The sequence below is a fragment of the Melitaea cinxia genome, chromosome 5 (assembly GCF_905220565.1).
Source record: "Melitaea cinxia chromosome 5, ilMelCinx1.1, whole genome shotgun sequence".
Lineage (NCBI taxonomy): Eukaryota > Metazoa > Arthropoda > Insecta > Lepidoptera > Nymphalidae > Melitaea > Melitaea cinxia.
In genome coordinates, this window is record NC_059398.1 from 3,334,016 (window position 1) to 3,354,492 (window position 20,477).

General features: G+C 32.1%; 2 protein-coding genes across 2 annotated transcripts in view; one reads left to right on the top strand and one right to left on the bottom strand.

Moving 5' to 3' along the window:
- LOC123653410 (SEC14-like protein 2) overlaps positions 1-20,477 on the bottom strand; it is a 56,173-nt gene that overhangs the window by 13,833 nt on the left and 21,863 nt on the right. Inside the window, exon 2 of the mRNA XM_045589402.1 lies at positions 2,971-3,040. Coding sequence (XP_045445358.1) covers positions 2,971-3,040 — 70 coding nt within the window. The remainder of the gene's footprint in view (positions 1-2,970; positions 3,041-20,477) is intronic.
- LOC123653409 (armadillo repeat-containing protein gudu) lies at positions 3,344-11,627 on the top strand. Its single transcript, XM_045589401.1, has 6 exons — positions 3,344-3,942; positions 4,105-4,411; positions 4,629-4,974; positions 5,050-5,433; positions 6,372-6,586; positions 11,375-11,627. Exons 1-6 carry the CDS (start codon positions 3,344-3,346, stop codon positions 11,504-11,506), a joined length of 1,983 nt encoding a protein of 660 aa, XP_045445357.1. The 3' UTR covers positions 11,507-11,627.

Consider the following 20,477-nt stretch of genomic DNA (forward strand, 5'->3'; position numbering starts at 1 on the left):
CCATTTAGTATTTCATTAAAATCCATTTAGTCGATTATGCGTGCAAGAGTAACAAATATTAATTCATCAATTCTCAGAATCTTTATCATACTAGTACCTAAGATGAAAACTTTTAACCGGCGTTCCTTATTTACCGGTATCTCTAGGAAACTGCCCATTATCTTGCAATGAATCAATAGGCACTTCTAATTTCTACTAGATAAGAATACAATAACGATGAATAAAATATCATTATTTACTAAAAAAACATAGAGGCTCTGTTATCAAACAGTCTTCTATGGATGCCATGCCATGCCATGGTTATTCTAAAAAAACCAAGGCAAAAAAACATAGTAGAAAAAAGTTAAATTAATAAAATATTTCAAAAGAACAAAAATATTTATTTTAACGTCCAATAATAACCGGAAAAGTATCAAATGGTATTTTTCAAATTTTTATAGCAGAAGACATATTTAAATTTTAATATCGTAGTGCGCAAAAATTTTTTGTTGTGCGGCCTTGACCTAACTTCATTTGAATGATCAAATCTGACTTCTGGCGACGCTCGTTAAACGTACTGAATAATGAATATTCAATTATTCATGTATATACAGAGTGGCCCGTTTACAGTGGTCCAAAATTTTTTTCCAGCTTGAGAGCATCATAAGTGATCATCTAAAACAAACATTAGTTAAGCGAAAACTTATGGTTTAGAAATTATGATTTTTTTTTTTTAAATAAATCGAAGTTTCAATATTTTGGACACAAAACCACTCTGTTATGAAAACTACTAGACGGAATTGAATGAAATTTGGTATAGTTATAGCGTAATAACCTACCTATCGCACTATAGGCCCATGTAGTGTAAATAATTAGACTGCATTTTTTTATTTCACTTTTTCTATAGTTTTTTTTTTACTTTTCGGCAAAATATCCGCCAATGTTTTGCTGGTACTGCTAAAAAGTACCTTAACATAGGGTTATTCTTTAAACAAAAAATCCTAGTTGTCCTTCGATTGTAACATCTTCAAAAACAATATCATAATTTCTAAACCATAAGTTTTCGCTTAACTAAAGTTTGTTTTAAATGATCACTCATGATGCTCTCAAGTTGAAAAAATTTTTTAGACTACTGTAAACGGGCCATGCTGTATAAGTATTCAAATTTGACGGCACTTTTGTGTTTAACATTAATACCAATCGACTTAAAAAAAATTCACCTTAGTTACTGGTCTTAAATAACTAAGTCATAAGTCTTGTGTTGCATTATATAATTAAATACCTGTGGTCGCGACTTCGTCCGCGTGGAATTTAACAAAAAATTTATTTTTCAGTTCGCAGAGTTAGAAAATAAATAAATTTCTAAAATAAAGTAGCCTAAATTACTCCTTACTACATCAGCTATCTGCCAGCGAAAGCCCCGTCAAAATCAGAGATTAGCCGGAACCAGCAGACAGACAGACAAAATTTTTATAAAGTGTTATTTTGGTATATGTACCGTGTATTATACATCCACATGTATTTAATAAAAAGCGGCTATTTTAATATTACAAATAGTTCATTGAAATGTTACAATTTAAAGACCGAATATTGCATTTTTTAGAGGACGCAATTTTATTTTTGGGACATGTGTCTCTCAGACCTTTTCTACCTGCTTAATGTTCGGTAAGATAAATTTGGTAAGTTCTATGGTAAGAAAAACAGTTAGGAATGAATAAGTTAAGTTGTACAAATTTACAATTAATTAACAAAAAAAAAAAAAAAAATTAAGAATATATTTACAATAAAAAAAAAAACAAAAATAAATTAAAGATTTCGTTTTGACCGGATACTCATGAGCATTGATGAACTCGGTCAACGTTGGAGCGCTGTAACAGCGTTTTAAATAAATGAAATAAAAAAATACAGGGAAAATTCTTCCTCAAAAGATCATCTACAAGATTGGTCTAAGGTGAGTTTTTCGTAAAATGTATAAAAAAAGTTATAGAAGCAAAAAAAGAAAAATTTTATAAACAAAATCTCATTTTTTTTGCTTATAACTTCTTTAATTTTTAATTTAGGGCAAAAAGTTATATAAACATATTTTTAGGCAAAACAATTTGCTACAAATTATGTGTTCACGATTTTTTTGTAAGACGCATAGTTTCCGAGATATCGCAAAAAAAAGTGTTTTCACTCCTTTTTCCAAGATGGCGCCCGGGGGACGAGGGTGCCGACCCCACAAACTTGAGGTTAAGCTTCTATTGACCCCTCAAACACATATCCCAAAAATAAAATTGCGTCCTGTGAAAAATGCAAGGCTCATGTAACATTTCAATGGACTAAAACAGACACTCCAATTTTATTTATTTGTATAGATGTAGCAACTTGTGTATTGATTATATTTATTAATTTATTTTATGGAAACAAACAGTTCATAATAAGGTACATAATAAAAATCATTACCTACCAAAACAATTTCGAAATTTATTACCTACATATCAGAACCTACACATAATTATACATAATAAAGAGAACAATGGAATTGTTGGAAATACCTTCGTCGTGGGTTGTATTTATAAGTCAATTTACAACGATATTTTTTATTGTTTCAGATTGTATATAAATAATAATTTTAGAAGGTAATTGTATATAAATAATAATTTTAGAAGGTATAATCCAAGCCCTTGTTCCAGAACATGATTTCCTAATTCATTAATTCATTTCTTTGGTATAATGGGGCTTTCAATAGTGCCAAGGCGGAATGGGATAGATGATGTCACCATTGTCACGTGGAATGGAGAATACACGCTACTTCTACTTAAAAGTTTGTGAAGATTTTATATGATTCGTGTCTTGAATGTCAAATATGTACGGTGTTGCTATAAAGAACTTTGCATATCACATCTGGTGTATTTTACGCAGAAATAAATGAAGATGTATAAGTAATATATAAGCCTTAAAATGAGTTAAGCAATATACATATAAGCAATATATTTATATTGATATTACCTCTCAGCCAACGTAGTAAAAAGTGATCACCGTGCTCTGGTTTTAAGATGTCTTTAACGCTCCTACGAAACTGCAACAAGGAAAAACATATATTAAATATGTTAATTATACAATTATTATATCCATTAAATTAGGTAGCACAATTTTATTTGATATGAATTTTTTAATTGTTGAATACAAGTAGTAACTAATTTCATTAAAAAGGTTATTTTATATTTAATACAAGTCAAACAGGACGTTGCTAAGCATTTTTATTGACAAACCGAGTGTTAACATTGTTCATATTTCAGTGATCATTTCACTAGCTTGTACTTTGGAAATTAGTTTTTATTATTTATATAATATTATATCATTTTATCATTTATTTACAAAAATGGCGGAGGCTGACAATATTTCCACGTTTAGTGTTGATGGTGGTCAAGACACCGTTGGTCTGCCTCGTATTGTGATGGTCACTGAAGGATCAGATACGTCGGCTTCTTCTGCTTCGTCTACCTCATCATCTGAGGACAACTGGGCTGATCTGATCAAATCCTCAGAAATACCTCCGGAATATTGGCATATTCAGAAACTAGTTAAGTATATGAAGGCTGGCAACCAAACTGCTACAATGGTTGCTTTATCTTGCCTTAAAGACCACGATCTTACTGTAGAGGTTAATCAAAGAGCAATACAGGAGATCGGCGGCTTGGAACTTTTAGTAAATCTACTTGAAACCAGAGATTTATGCTGTATCTTAGGAGGTTTAGCAGTGCTTAAAGATATAACACCAAATATTGAAATTCGTAAAAAAGTAACTGATCTAGGAGCAATCCCTTTACTGGTAGGTCTGTTGTCAGATCCTGCAAGAGATGTTCAAATTTTAGCCGCAGAGACAATTGCCAATTTGGGTAGAATTCGTAAAAGCAGAAAGTTTTGCAGAAAATTTGGTGGAATACCGAAATTAATTGACTTATTAGATATCAAAGAAAGGTTAGTGAAACGACAAATTAATTATAATATTACGTGTTCGTGTAAGCTTTACATCCAAGTCGTCATATTAATATAAAAAATTTGATGTTAAACTACCAATACACATTCTAAAGAAGTATAATAGAAAATCAAGATATTATAATTTTTATTATTTATTTACAGGTACCTCGTAACATCAAAAGAAGAGTTAAATCAAGATGAGCTACAGTTTCTAGACATAGCACGTGCTGGCGCCAAGGCACTATGGTCGATGTCTTCTTCCCAAAGGAATCGTGAAGCAATGAGAAAATATGGTATGATTCCTCTCATCGCGCGTATACTCAAGACTATTCATTTGGACGTTGCAGTCCCGGCGGTTGGTCTCTTACAACTATGCGCTAATGAAAGTTCCTTTCAACTTGCTATACAGACCGAGAAGATGGTCGGTGATTTGATAAAACACTTAGCAAATGAGGACAAGGACTTGAAGGTATCGTAAAACAGTAATGGCTCTGACATTGCCCAACTACTTAATTCATGTTTAGTTACTTTTTATGTTCTTACATAATTTACCTTTTAATAGCATTTTAAAATTATTGTTATTCAAAATAGTAGTTTAAAAGTTTTAAGTATATATTTTAACTATCATAGAAATGATAACATTAAAAAAGGAGAAGAACAATTTACATTTTCATGTATTATTGCAGACATACTGCAGTCTAGCTATTTACAAATGCGCAAGTGATGCTATAACAAGAGATATGATACGCGAAGCAGGAGGACTTGAATTATTAGTAGAAGCTGCTCAAGATTCCACAAATAGAGCTAATAAGCCGTTAATGGCCGCAGTTACTGGTGCACTTTGGAAATGTGCAAACAGTGACGCTAGCGTAAAGAAATTAGACCATTTAGGAGCAGTTCCAATTCTGGTAAGGCTATTAGATGATGAAAACGATGGAGTACTTACTAATGTAGCGGGAGCTCTAGCTGAATGCGCTAAATACCCGCCTAATCGTGACAAGATTAGAAGTGCCGGTGGGATCCCTATGCTTAGTAAGTAGAAAACCCTTATTTAATCGTCGAATATCATTAAATACAAATGTGTAATTTTTGCCGGCGTTGTTACAGTACATCATTTGAACAATACTCATAAGCCATTACTAGAAAACGTTCCACTGGTGTTGATGGAGTGCGCTAAAGAGCAAAGTTGTATGACGGAAATTGACGAATTGGACGGTGTACGGCTTATATGGTCACTCCTGAAAAATGACTCAAAGAAAGTGCAAACCAACGCAGCATTAGCATTGAGCCCATGTGTACAAAACGCAGCGGATTCAGGTGAAATGGTCAGATCTTTCGTTGGAGCTTTGGAGCTAACAGTGGACCTATTAGACTCTGATGACCATAACGTACTATCTGCGGTTTGTGCAGCCATAGCCACAATCGCACGCGATCACGAAAACTTGGCTGTAATCTCTGATCACGGCGTTGTAGCAAAACTTTCGAAACTTGGTAAGTGTGAAATTGTTGGTAATTGGTATGAAATTGACGTTATGAAAATTGTGAAAGTGCCTATTAGATGTAATTAGATTAGATAGTGCTTGCGTTTTATTAACGAAACCGGATAAACAAAAATAAACTTAAGTAATGAATTTGAAAAATAAAATAAGCGCTTAATCTGAAAATTTTTGGATCGAAAAAGATTTGATCCACGCAATAGGAATAAACGATTTCGTCCAGTAGGTAGTGGAATATTTACATCTTGACAGTCTGGAACAACACATTCAAGTACGATACAGTAACGTAATTTATTATCTGGTGTGATGTAACAAAACAGATAAGCTGATTCTAGAGTACTGAACCGTGCCCCTAGGATGCAATGAGTATATTTCACGTATAGCCACGATTTTATTACTAATGTCTGAACTGTATGTTATAGAGTAGAATTGAAAGTTTTTCTAGAATATAATAAATATACGATAGGTAAATAATTAAATATGCTAACGATAATTAAATCTGACGCCGCGTTGGCGCAGCGGTCACAGGCATGGATTGTATCTGTTGCGCTGGCGGTTGCGGATTCGATACCCACACATAACAAACATTTATATTGGCCATACATACAGGTGTTTGCCGTGGTCTGGGTGTTTGTACAGTCCTTGTGGGTCTCCCCACCGTGCCTCGGAGAGCACGTTAAGCCGTCGGTCCCGGTTGTTATCATGTACGATAGCGATCGTTACTCTCAGTAGAAAATATATCCGCGAAACCCGCATTGGGAAAAACTACATGGGGAAAGAGGCCTTTGCCCAGTAGTGGGATATTACAAGCTGAAGCGATGAAATAATTAAATATATTTATAAAAAACATTTAGGGCGGGAGTTTATTTTGCACTTGGATAATTTAATGCAAACAAGACGATGATGAGATTTGTAAATGTTTGTTGTCAACAGTGAGTACAACAGACGATCATCTCCGGGCAAATCTTGGAGTCGCGATTGCGTATTGTTGCGATTGGGCTCAGAATCGTCAGGAGTTCGGCAAGCGAGGCGCTATCACGCCCCTCGTTAACTACATGACGTCGCGGGACCCGAATGTGCACAGAGCAACCGCTTTGGCTTTGTACCATCTATCCTTCTATTCAATCAACTGCGTAACGATGCATGCGGTAAGATACTTTGATTTAGTTATAATATCACCTTGGGGTTCATCCTTGGTGCAATAGAATTTTATTGCGACTAGATTCAGAACTGCGCTTGGAGCAGCAAGTACAATACCATACTTGTTGATTAAAAACTTTACTTTATGAACGAGTGTTAACATTGTGATTTATTTGATTGTTTATTTTAGCCTGTTACATCCCACCGCTGTGCAACTTTCTATTTCTCCATATCGTTCAGCAAAACATTTTTTAACCGGGTTAAAAAAAAGGATGAGGTTCTTAATTCGACTGTATTTTTTTATTTTATGTATGTTACCTCAGAACTTATGACTGGGTGGATTGATTTAGATGATTTTTTTTATCGGAAGATGGTGCGTCTGGACCGATCGTCACGTGGACGTCATTTAAATTTGATTGCGATCTGATGAGTACTTTTTGAATTATCTCTAATAATACGCATTTACTTGACAATTTTTTCGTCTACCTACGTTGTATTACTGGTCGATGTAATTGAAGTCGGTTTTTTTTTCGTTTGCGAGCAATAACAATTTTTAATTTAATATAATACTAAGTTTCATTTTATACTGGTGTTACTTACGCGTGGTTTTGTTATTTTTCGTAATTAGCACTCATTGATTTGGAGTCTTTATTTCTTCCTACTATTCAATAAATTACAATTTTCGTTACTATTTTTTAACCGACTTCAAAAAGGCGGAGGTTACTCAATTCGACCGTATATCCATATAGGTACGTACCGTACCGTATATATATATATAATGTATGTTCGGGAATAACTTCGTCGTTAATGAACCGATTTTGATAATTCTTTTTTTGTTGGAAAGGAGATATCCCAGGTGTGATGATAAGGAAACCAGGATCTGATGATGAAATCCCAGAGAAATCGAGGGAAACCCTCGAAAATCCGCATAACTTTTTACTGGGTGTACCGATTTTGATAATTTTTAAGTTGATCAATAGCCGATGTTTATCATGTGGTCACATTTAAATTTCATCGAGATCTAATTACAACTTGTGGAGTAATCTTTGATAATGCGTATTTACTTGACTATTTTTTCGTCTACCTACGTTGTATTACTTGTCGATGTAATTGAAGTCGGTTTTTTTTCGTTTGCTAGTAAACACAATTATTTTGGGTACCTAACAATAATAATATAAGCGTATTTTCAAAGCGTACCAAAGATAATACTGCTCTAATCTTTTTCTACTTTCTATAAGTCATTCAATTTTAAATTTTATTATGAATATACATAAATCAAAATAACAGACAATTTAAAATAATAATTAAAACTAAAATCTTTTCCTTTCTAAAATTGTTTGATGGACTGTTTTTTTTAATTTTATACAATCATATGATGCTTACACAATTTTGCCTAATAATAATGATGTTGCACAACTAATGGCAAATAATACGTAGCTGGCATCATGGATTAGTACTTACATTTTGTTTTTTTTTTTCTTACGTGGTGTAACTTGTGTATCATTAGCACTTAGGGTTGTTACAAAATGGTGAAGTAATGACAGATTGAGTGACCTTTCTAGCGTTTCCTAATATTAAGTAATGTTGTATGTATTAAGCATTCAATTGCAAAATGAAAGATTATCGAGTAGATATACAAAAAGACACTTAAGGTCAATAATATAAATCTGTAAAACCGCATAAAATTTTGAAGTCAGTAGTAGTAGACAAATTCTTGTAAAAGTGCTCGTCGGTGAAAAAAATTTTTGTAAGTGTCATCATGTATCTCAGAATATAAGGAATTGCTAGAGAAAGAAAGCTAACACTTTTTTTTTTAAAAATAAGGAAAGTCTCAATTCAACAATATATTTTTTTTAATGTTACATGATAACTTTTTACCTGTGTACCAATTTTGATTTTATGCGATCCTATTTAAATCTGAGCGAGATATGATTGACTTGTTTTGAAGTTGTCTCCAATGTTCTCAGAAACCCCCCGTGTTTTGCCCGTGTGATCGACATAGTGCCGTGAAATTATCGTATATCAAAAAAAATATATATATATATATTAAAATTTAACATTTTAAGTAAATTTACTGAACAACTGCTTTCAAATTTCAGCTGGCTAAAAAAAGGTCGTTGATTCAAATTATCGTACTGGTTTCAAATTTCAGTCGGCAAAAAAAAGGTCGTTGCTTTAAATTAACGTACAACCATAAAAACTGTTTTAAAATTTCAGTCCGCCAAAAAAAAAAGTTGTTGCTTTTAATTTATACAATAAATGTGGAGAATTTGTTGCGTTTCAGTATTTCGGTAAAACAGACAGAATTATTGTACAAATCGCGTACGATCCTAGGGTACGATCGTATATCGTACGTAGGCATGAAATTATTGTACATGTACGATAATTATCGTACGTTTGGGATCACTGGTTGCCTCTAGTAATGAACATTTATTTGACTTTGACAATAATAATAATTCGATATTCTCATCAGTGATCAGTCGATGAAAATTTAACTCGGTTTATTTTTTCTAAGTTAAAACACATTTATTTCTGTTTAAGGTCAGATTGACAAATAAAATTTGCTTATTAACAATTAATTTTTATGTGTATTGATTTTTTATTTATTTAAATTGTTATCGTTTTAAGCAACAATAATTCAAGTTTTATTTTTATACTTTGAATATTCTGAGGGTCTCTTACCTCTCTCTAGTTGTTTTTAGGGTTCCGTACCCAAAGGGTAAAAACGGGACCCTATTACTAAGACTTCGCAGTCTGTGCGTCTGTCTGTCTGTCACCAGGCGGTATCTCAAAAACCGCGATAGCTAATCAGTTGAATTTTTTTCAAATTATGTATTTCTGTTGCCGCTACACAACAACAAATACTAAAAACAAATTTAAATTAAAAATTAAGGGGGCTCCCATACAACAAACGCTATTTTTTGCTCGATATCAATAAATGGTAACAGGTAGGCGCTTGAAATATTCACAAAATACTTAATTGTATATTTACTTTAATAATAAATAATAAAATTATAATTAAAAAAATATTTAAGAAAGGGGGTTGCTCTCATACAAGTTACAACACAAGAGATTTTTTGCCGCTTTTTGTCCGATATTAAAATCAGCACTAGGTAAACGCTTGAAATATTCTCTCCTCCTCCTCTCCTCTGTCTCTCCTGTCTGAAGGTGTAAATAATCTGGAATCAATGTAATTTATTTTTGACGTGTTCTGACCTTCGATCTATTATAAAACGGTGATGACATATTTCAGTAGTTCTTTGTCTGTGAAATAATGTAACCCTAATCACGCAACTGTAATCATTATTATAGTCACATTCATTTGAATTATGGTAATGTGATCTGGATGTGTTTATACATTTTTCTTTTTTAAGAGTATCTATAGCATCAGCAAATAATCCACATAATTTTAATACATGTGCGATTACAAACATTTTTATTGTGTTGGCTACCGCGCGTTTCATACTCTGATATAACAAATATTTGTTTAGGTCATCCAGATGGAGTCAAACCCAATTTTTTATTAATACAACTAGCCGTGGTAATCGGTCACCGTAGCCTATAGACGCCTTCAACACCAGAAGCGTTGCAAGTGAGTTGCCGACCCTCCCCTGACCTTCCCCTGGAGCTCTGGCCTCCTTATTCACCACAGGAACACTACACACAAAATCTTTGGGGATATAAAGGTTAATATTTAGTTGTTTATTGACAAGGTTGAAGGCTACAAACAATTATTACCTACCACTGCAGTTACTTGACATAGTTTACTTTGCGTAAAATATTGATTCAAGACCTGCTGTTAATCGTTCTTAAATATTGGTAATGGCTTCAAGGGTAGACATTAGGACTTTCATATGAGGTGTCATCGCGGAACTTGTGATTTGCACCGTCATGCGAAATTTCTAAAATTATATTAATATATTATTCATTGTTAAAATAAATGAGTTGATTGAATGAGTGATCAATTTTGTTGACACCATCCGTAAAAAAATCTATATAAATTTACATAAGATTGCCAGTGGTGGCTGGATGAGAATTGCGGAAAACCGGGATGCATGGTGCGAACTTAGGCCTATGTTCAGCAGTGGACTTCCATAGTCTGATATATATATCAAACATAATAATATAATTTATAAATAATTAGATATTGCTTTTTTTTTCTTTGAGACATACATACCGTTATGTTTTCTAGCCCTTGTATACTCGTATACCTATACCTTGAATAATAAGTTTTATTCTGGATAACCCTAAGACTGGCGCATTGAAAGTAATAATACTTACGCTGTATAATGATATAGTAATAGTAATCATTTTATAATTCATGGTAACTCTTCTCCTGTATGGAATAACAGACTTTTGTCCAGATGTGGGATGCTACAAGCTTAATAAATCAACCATTCAAATTCATTAATAAATACAATGCAAATAAAAAATATAACTCAAGTTTACCTTCTTTACGATCATAGGAAAATATTAAAACTAAGAAATTGGTGAGATTACTGTCCGTAAATTAGAACGTAAAAATGTTGTTGGTATGATCAGATTAGAAAATATATTATGTAACATCAACAATATAATACCACAGTTTTAATCATAAATAATGTATTAAGTTTATAAATTAATTATGTGCTCGTTATATAATAAATTCGAGGTTTTTATTAGAAAAACGATTCGTTATATTCACGAACCGTTCAATCTCTCGAACATGATAAGTGTGAACAATACGTGTCGTTTTTTAATATAGTAACTGGACTATTAAGTATAAAATTACAATTTTATTTTTATATTTTTTATAGGCTGGTGTGGTTCAATTCTTGCTGGAGACGATCGGCTCTAAAGACCCCATACTCCAAGAAGCATCGGCCGGATGCTTGTGTAACATACGAAAACTGGCGCTAGCGACGGAAAAGATTAAATTGAAACAATAAATTATTTGTCATACTATATAATGTAATATGCTTTCACTTAAAACTGTTATGTAAATTTGGAAATGCTATATATGTTAATCTGTTGTTCGTTCAAAAGTAGAAAAATATAGATAAATAAGATGTCTTTATTACTAAAATTGATTTAATAAATTAAAAATGATAAAAAATGTTAGTATAATTTAATATTGGAACGCAGTTCCTTACGGCAGGCCTGACATTTAGCTGGGCGAGCGAATTGAAAAAAATGTAATACTAAAACCCTAAGAAAAATATATAATGGAAAAGACGTAATATCAGTCACACGACTGTATAATATGACTTTTGTAAAACTAAAATATTACAAGTAAACTTTTTTTTAATTATTTATGTAATTTTATACTGTCGACAAAAATAAATAAAGACATATGTTTTTTTTTATTTTACTTAATAGTTTGAATTATTATTTTGTTTGATTTATTTTATTTTAAGGTATTTGTTATTTTCTGAAATACTAAATTTCCTAAATACTATTATGTACTTAATTAAAAACCAACCAACAAAAAAAAATCAAGAACTAGAAAATACATATAATTATGTAAAATTCAATATTTTTTTTCCAATTGTGTTGCTTCTATACTTACTATCCGAAGGAACTTCGTTCCTACCTAGTGTCCCATGAAACCACATAATTTTTTAATATAAAAACTTAAGAAATTTAATCCTTGGCGAAATGTAGGCGTCCTATTTCACAACAACACGTTGTTAATTTTAATTAAAAGTAAGAGAAATTCATAACATTGATTTCAAGGAAAGTAATAAAACGTGTCATACGTACGATAACATCCGATATGTATTACAAAATTATTAATATAATAATCTCGAGTTTCACAACGATTACGATAGATTAGAAATAACTATTAAGAACATGTGTATTTGAAACAACGAGTAATAATTGTGTTTGTTACCAAACGAAAAAAAAAACGACTTCATCGATAGTCGAACATATAATCAATTTAATATGTGTTATTACAGATAACTCAAAAAGTACTTGTCAGATCTCGATTAAATTTAAATGGGACCACAGATGATGATTATAGGTAACACTAGCTCACGATGTTATGAGGTGAGACTAATAAAAAATACAGTCGAATGAGAACCTCCTCCTTTTTATTAACCTCGGTAAAAATATAAGCAAAATTACAAAACTGTAGTAAAGATCTAGAAGATTAGCGGTTATTTGTTGTTTTTAAGTATGATTTAAATTACAACGTACGATTGTTTGACTTGCGCAAGCGCAGAGATCGCGCACACAACTCCTTAACCTTGCTCAGCTTATTTAGCAATATCTACCATTAAACCGGTAAAGTATATATATATATATATTCTTTATTGCACTAAGTAAATTTTACAATAGTCATAATAATAAAGGAAGTTGGCAAGGGCGAACTTATCTCTAAAAGAGATCTCTTCCAGTCAACCCATGGCAGTGAGTTATAATGTGAAACGCGGGGCAAAGTAGTGCAGGAATAGAGTAATAATAATAATAATAATAAAACATATAAAATGCATACACCACACATACATAAACATATATAAACATACACAGATCTAAATTCATACATACATACATACATACATACATACATACATACATACATACATACATACATACATACATACATACATACATACATATATACATACATACATCTACATACATATATACATAAAACATAAATATAATACATATATACATCTCATACATCTGTAGTGATTTTGGAAAGCAGATAGTTCTTAAGATTGTTTTTAAAAGTGGACAGCGATGAGCTTTCTTGGATGAATTTTGGGAGATTATTCCAAAGTTTAGCGGCGTATACGGAAAATGAATTTAATCGGAAGTTGGTGTTATGCCTAGCAACTTCAAGCATTGTTGTTATGCAAGAACGTCTAGAGCGGGTGGGGGTAGGAAGCAATTTGAAACGGGATCGAAGGTAAGGAGGAGATTTTTGATCATGGAGTATGTTATAAAGGAAAAAAAGGATGTGCATATCACGGCGAAGGTGGATAGGGAGCCACTTAAGTTTAGTACGAAAGTGGGAGATACGATCATATTTGCGTAAACCAAAAATAAAGCGTATAGCAAGATTTTGTAGACGCTCCAATTTACCAAGTAGCTCCTGTGTCACATCTAAATAGCACACATCTGCATAGTCGAGAATGGGTAAAAGAAGGGATTGCGCAAGCAAAATTTTGGTTTTAAATGGTAAAAAGACTTGGAGACGCTTCAGAGAGTGAAAGGTATGGTGCATTTTTCTGCTGAACTCGCTGACATGAGCTATCCAAGATAAGTTTTTGTCTATAACCAAGCCCAAGTTCCTAACTTTTTCACAGTAAGGGATAGGTGTGCCACGGTACAAAATGGGAGGAATAGCACTCCAATCGATTCGGTTTCTTAAGCGACTGCTACCGACAATTATTGCTTGTGATTTAGCTGGATTAATAAGAAGACCGAACGATTTAGCCCACAGGTCAATAGCTAAAAGGTCTTCGTTTAGAGTTTTAATAGACTCATGCAGTTCGGTCAGCTCAAAATGACGATATATTTGCAAATCATCTGAATACAGGTGGTAGGGAGAAGAAATAGCACGAGAGATATTATTAATAAATACAGAGAATAATAAGGGAGACAGTACATAAAGTACATAAAAATAAAATAAAATTACTGGAAATGTAAACTTATTATTCCGACTATAAGCAAATATGAATTGTGGTCTTAAAACGCACAATACACAACATAGTGTAGTTTTACGCAGTAATAGCCAAATGTAAAAACACTAAAAGTGCTTTTGGTCGAAAAGAAGCTTACTGTTCGCCAGATGGTTGGCGGTTACCGCAGCCTATGGTCGCCTAGAGCATTACAAGCACAATGCTGACATAACCCCCGTTGTCAACTCAACGCATCTCCAGAAGTTCTGCACAAAGCTACAAGGCACTTATCTGTAGAAAGAGTTCTAATAGATTATACCCACCTCTAATTGAAATATCCAGAGAGGCGAAATAAAATGAGATATATAAAAAAAAAATATACTACATATGAGCGAAGAAAACGTGAATAAAAATTACTTACAAATACCTACTTACTTTATATTACGGACTTACGATATACGTAAAGCAGAGGTTCTCAATCCATAAATTCCGTAAACCACTTCGATTTTTTTTCTGATCTAGGAAATTTACAACAATTTCTTTCCCCAGATTAAAAATTTAATGTATTTAAAGTTTTTCTAAAGCTGATACAAACTTGAATTGAAATAGTCTTGTAATGAGCATCAATTAACTAGTAATGAAACAAGTGTATATTATTGGATAATTATTTTTACTAGTGGTCGCCCAGAGGTGGAAATTCGACCATAATTAAAAATTTAAATTAAAGAAAACCAAAAGACTATGAAAATAAAGAACCTTTTTTTATTTTTCATTTTTTTTTAATTGATTTAATATATTTTATGCATAATTTTGTGTACGAATTTCGTGTACGAAATTTCATACTCCACCGCCCGCACAATTAATCGTAAAAACGGGTACAAAGTTTTTGCTTCACCTATTAATATATAGATTCAATGTCCTGCTATCAAACCTCATATGAATAAATACTATTTACATTTAAGAGTTAATTTTTTTTTAATTTTATAAGATACGATACAGACTGCAAATAAATATCAAACTGTTAGTTAGCCATTAAAAAACCGGTGTTTAAAAATGCTATATGCATTAATAATAATAAAAAAACTCGTTATTGACGGCTTAACACAATCGCATAATTAATCAATTCTTCGTTTATTGGTTGTAATCATTTAAAAATCAATCCCTCTGTCAGAGACATTAGTCTCTCTGTATTTTCCTCTTACTTAATTTTATATGGCAACCCAAACAAAAAGAGTAATTAATTTCCTTTTTCATAAAAATTAAAATACTGATGACTAATGGAATAGACAGAAAATTACATAATTATATGACAGCAAAAAAATATAAATAATTTATTTTAATATATTAACATAAAAACACGTTTATTTAAAGCTACAATTGTAATTAATTGAATGCGAATAATAATAAAGCTTTTTTACGTCTGTATATATGGTATGTTCTCGTAAATACGTAATTACATATATGCAGTACGATGTGTAGTAGGCCGTGACAGGCTGGTAGGCCTAAAATTCGTCTACATCCATGTGCACTTGGCCTACATTACCACGAATCTCGTACATACTTTTGTTTGTTTTTTTTTCGTTAAAATTAATACTATAGCAAAACAGTATGAAAAATGAAAGTTAATTCTATTTATATGTAAATTATTATAAATATTATATTTTTTTCTTCCATATAATACCAAAGTAATAAATTAAATTTGATTAATAAATTAACATTTAGAAATCTGTACATAACATCAAGTGTTATGTAGAATGTATTTGAACTTTAGTGGATATACAAAAAGAATTTTATTAGCGTTTGAAAATTTAAATAAGATATACATATATGTATTAACAACCACTCTGGTGTAGTGGTGCGAGTAGTCGCCTAGAATACTGACGGTTTGCGGGTTCGATTCCTACTCGGTGTAGATATTTGTATTTGTACAAATATTTCTTTCCAGTTTTGATATCGGTGTCCTTGTGGATCTCCCCACCGAGCGTTTGAGAACACATTAACCCTCCGGTCTCGGTTGTTATCATAAATAGCATGATAGCGATCGTCATAGTAAGGTACATGTCCGCAAAACCCGCAGTGGAGTAGCGTAGTGGGTTAAGCTCTAATCCTTCTTCTACAAGGAGAAAGAGGCCTATGCCCAACGGTGGGATGTTACAGGCTGAATGCGATATACTCACTAACTCTGTATATATTTTTATATAAAGTGTAACTTTAACTTTAAACCCAAAAACCGAATGACGATTTCGTAAGTTTATATTCACAGAAATGTCTCGAATGTTACGGTATATATTTACAGATTAGGCAGTTAGTTATATTGTTAAACTGGTTACAGAAGATTTATAATACATAGATTTGATTATTTTAAATATTTGAGATGTTTTATATATTTACTTAAAATTTTAAAATATATAATAATAAAAATACATGGGAATAATCAATAAACCTATTAAAATAAATTATACAATGGCTAATGAAAAAAAAATTATTCAATTAATAAACAGAAGCAAAAAATTTGACAAGAGACAGATAAAAATACATAATTTGAGTTTGTTTAAATACTATGAGTAATAAATTAAAGTGTAGGTAAAAATTTACGAAAAATTACAAAGAAAAAATGTAATTGACAAAGATAAGATGCATGCATTTTTTGTCACTAAATATCTCATAAATATCATTAGTATCTCCATAAAATATTATGTGGTATTTTGTTTATGTAGTATATATATTTATATTTATTTGTATATATGTATGTGTATGTATATTGTGTATATATGTATGTGTATATGTATGTATATGTACTTCCTTTAATATCATATTGCTTGTTAACTATATATATGCCAATTTTTTATCAACTGTTTGTACACTTCCCTACCGCTTCTTTTTTTCTACGCTATGTCATGTGCCCAAAGGTTGTCTGGAAGAAATTGCTCTTAGCGATAAGACCGCTTTGTACATCTTTCTCTGCATGAATTACTTTTTTTTGTAATTTTTCTTTGTGGTGTACTATAAAAAATATTTATTATTATTATAAGATAGATAAAAATAAATAATTTGAAATATTTTTTTTACATCTATCTTGAGCAAAAAATATTAACAAATGGCTGTAAAGAACATTATCCATAATAACATTTTATGTAAGTATTCGGTAATTATTCTTTGTATATTGCAATGTACATAAAAACGAAGGTCAAAAATCTAAAAGTTGTGTAATTTAAGACAATACTTTTTAATATTAATATCACGAGTCCTATAATAATATTTTTTCTGTATGTAATATGTATCATAAACTAGCTCTGTGTCGCAATTTCACTTGCGTTAAAGGTTTAGACAAAGTAACTTTACGCTGAGACTACAATAGTTTATAGAATAATTACTTTACTTGTAATGTCTTTTCTTCGATGTATCGAGAACTAAGGAAAATTTTAAGACCTCCAGGATCATAACTGTGAAATTGGTGACGGAACAAACAGACACAAGCGGACAGGCTATCTATATATTGATCGTATCGGTTGTTTAAATGTCATTCATGTACAGACATCGGCCGGTTAAAATATACATAATGTCATAAGTATAGATCTTATTAGGTACAACATGTTATCGCCATAAATAAATATGATTTAAAAAAAAAAAAAACGCTTTACAGCGGGCGTCCGGAAACACACAATACACAAGCACAAACGCCCAGACCACGAAAAACATCTATATCTATATGGCCAATACAAATCTCGTCTGTCGTGAGCGGGATCGAACCCGCGACCGCCAGCGCAACAGCCAGTGCTCTGACTGTTGCGCCAACACGTCGTAAAGCGGTCGGCTAAAATCTATAAAATGTGAAATTAGATTTTATTGAATAAAACATTTTTCTTTTTCTATTACATAAATTTTTATATGTAAGCTTCTCTTTTGGTTAAATTTAGTTTAAGTATTATATATAGCATTTATGTTCAAAAAAATATTTTGTTACTTGATTATTATTGAAATTAACGTGTTATAAACGTATGGACCAGACTTATTTATGATTTTAATTACTTATTAATTATTACAGATATTACTAACAGTTAAGAATATGTATGTCAGTTGTGCACGTGGAGAGGGTATTGAACTTTGCGATAAGGTATTGAAATATCATTTATTATATAGAATATTAATACAGTACATATTTTCATATCCTGTAGCTTAGTACTTATATTATATTACATATTAGACTACTTCATATAGTGAAAGATTGTTTATATTTGGATGTGGTATGTTTTAATAACGATTAAACAAGTGTTAATTGTTTATCTAAAAAAATAAAATAAAATATGAGGTCTTGATAAAAGTACCAGAAATTGGAATAATCATTTAAGGTCGTACCTATATTTAAAAAAAAAAACGACTAATTATACTCACAAACGGTTTATAATCTGGCTTGAGTTTTTGCAGGTATCTTTTGCATGTTTGTTTATAATATAACATAATAATAAGGTTTATGGCAAAGGTGGACTTATCTCTATTCTATCCAGTCAAGTCTGCTTCTCAATCGAATACTTCCAATAATGATAGCTTGAGATTTAGCAGGATTGACCATCAGACCAAAAGACCTAGCCCAGTCCTGAACTGCAGCAACTATTTAAATTTTCAACAGCCTTATGCAACTCAGTCAACTCGAAGTGCCTATATATTTGTAAGTCATCTGCATACAAATGGAAGGGAGAAGTGATAACACGAGAAACATGTTAATGAACACAGAAAATAGCAATGGAGACAATACGCCACCTTGTGGAACACCAGCAGTAAGTTCCATCCAATCTGATGTGTTGCCGTTAAAAGTAACGCGCTGCTGACGTCCAGAAAGATAGGAATGAAACCAGTTAATAACTGCAGGTGAAATGTTAACCGCGCGAAGAGTACCAAGAAGAATGTCGTTATCAACTGAGTTAAAAGCACTGCTAAAGTCTAGTAGGATCATGGCAGTGAGGTTGATCGTTGATTGGTTTGATCTATTGCACACCGCACATCCTCCGCCACATTTAGCAGTGCTCCAACAGTGCTGTGGGAGGGACGGAAACCGGATTGATAAGGACATATAAAGTTGTAAGAGGAGAGATGAGTATAAATTTGAGTATGTACAATGGATTCTAGGACGTTGGAGAGTATAGGAAGAATGGATATAGGTCGAAATTTAGGATGGAGAGTAGGATTAGAGGTTTTTGGTAAGGGTATGACAAGAGCTTTCTTCCATAGTGATGGAAAGACATTGCATGTAAGTGAAAAATTTACTATGTGAGTAATTACAGGTGCAATGTCCTCCAACACCGGAAGAATTATGTCGAGGCTGAGGCTATCGTTACCAATTGCTTTAGTTGATATAGAACGTACATGCCTCTTAATATCCTCTTGCGAGACTGTTTCAAACGAAAAACTAGGTAGGTCAGGTGAGACAAGAGAAGATAAAAAAGAAAGCGTTGCATCCCTAGTATTAGAATCCACAAGAATTTAGATTCACGGAACTTTGACAGGTTACCGTGGATTTGTCCACCCCTAACGATCTTAGGAATCTTCAAACTTGGGACTGGCAAAGACCCTGAATTGACGAGTGGATTTAACGGCGCTTAGCATCCCTAAACATTCTATTGCAGATGTTACGTAGCTTTTTATATATGTTTAAGTTTTCTTGGGTTGGATTTTGTTTGTTTTTTGTTTTAGCCGTGTCACGCTTTGCCATTTTTCTTTTGATTACAGGTGTTAGCCAGGGAGCGGGAGCATGTTTGATTCGCACAGGTTATACAGGCGCGTGTATATCATAAATTTTAATTTGTTTTAGGGTTGCCAGATCGAATGACTATTATCGGGAGAAAAAAAAAACAATCTTGTGGATTTTTGGACTTTGGTCGGGATAGAAACAAAAATAATATAAAATTAATGTTGATATATTAAAAACAATAGCATTTAACGTTATTGTTACATCATTCGCTGCCGATACAAATGTCTCCATAAATAAATACAAAAAAAAAACGACAGAAAATTTTAACTAATTTAAAGGAATTTATTTTTGCTTGACACGTGTATTTTGTGCTACTTTTCATAGATTTTACCATTTTCTGTGCTTTTTCACTATTTAACTTGAAATTCAAACACCTCAAAATTGAGTCAAATTATTCATTTGCTTTTATTAAATCCATGTACATTCAGTTACTTTCTTTTGTTCAAAGATTGTTTAGTAAACTAAACAGTATTCCACAATAAGCATTGCTTACTAAAATGGACAGCTCGAAACACGTAACCAGCTACTGCTCCACTATTA

Excerpts from the sequence above, each read along its gene's own strand:
- LOC123653409 (XM_045589401.1), top strand. The coding sequence starts at position 3,344 with ATGGCGGAGGCTGACAATATTTCCACGTTTAGTGTTGATGGTGGTCAA. Across the intron at positions 4,412-4,628 it reads ATGAGGACAAGGACTTGAAG|ACATACTGCAGTCTAGCTAT; the intron begins GTATCGTAAAAC and ends GTATTATTGCAG. Across the intron at positions 4,975-5,049 it reads CGGTGGGATCCCTATGCTTA|TACATCATTTGAACAATACT; the intron begins GTAAGTAGAAAA and ends GCGTTGTTACAG.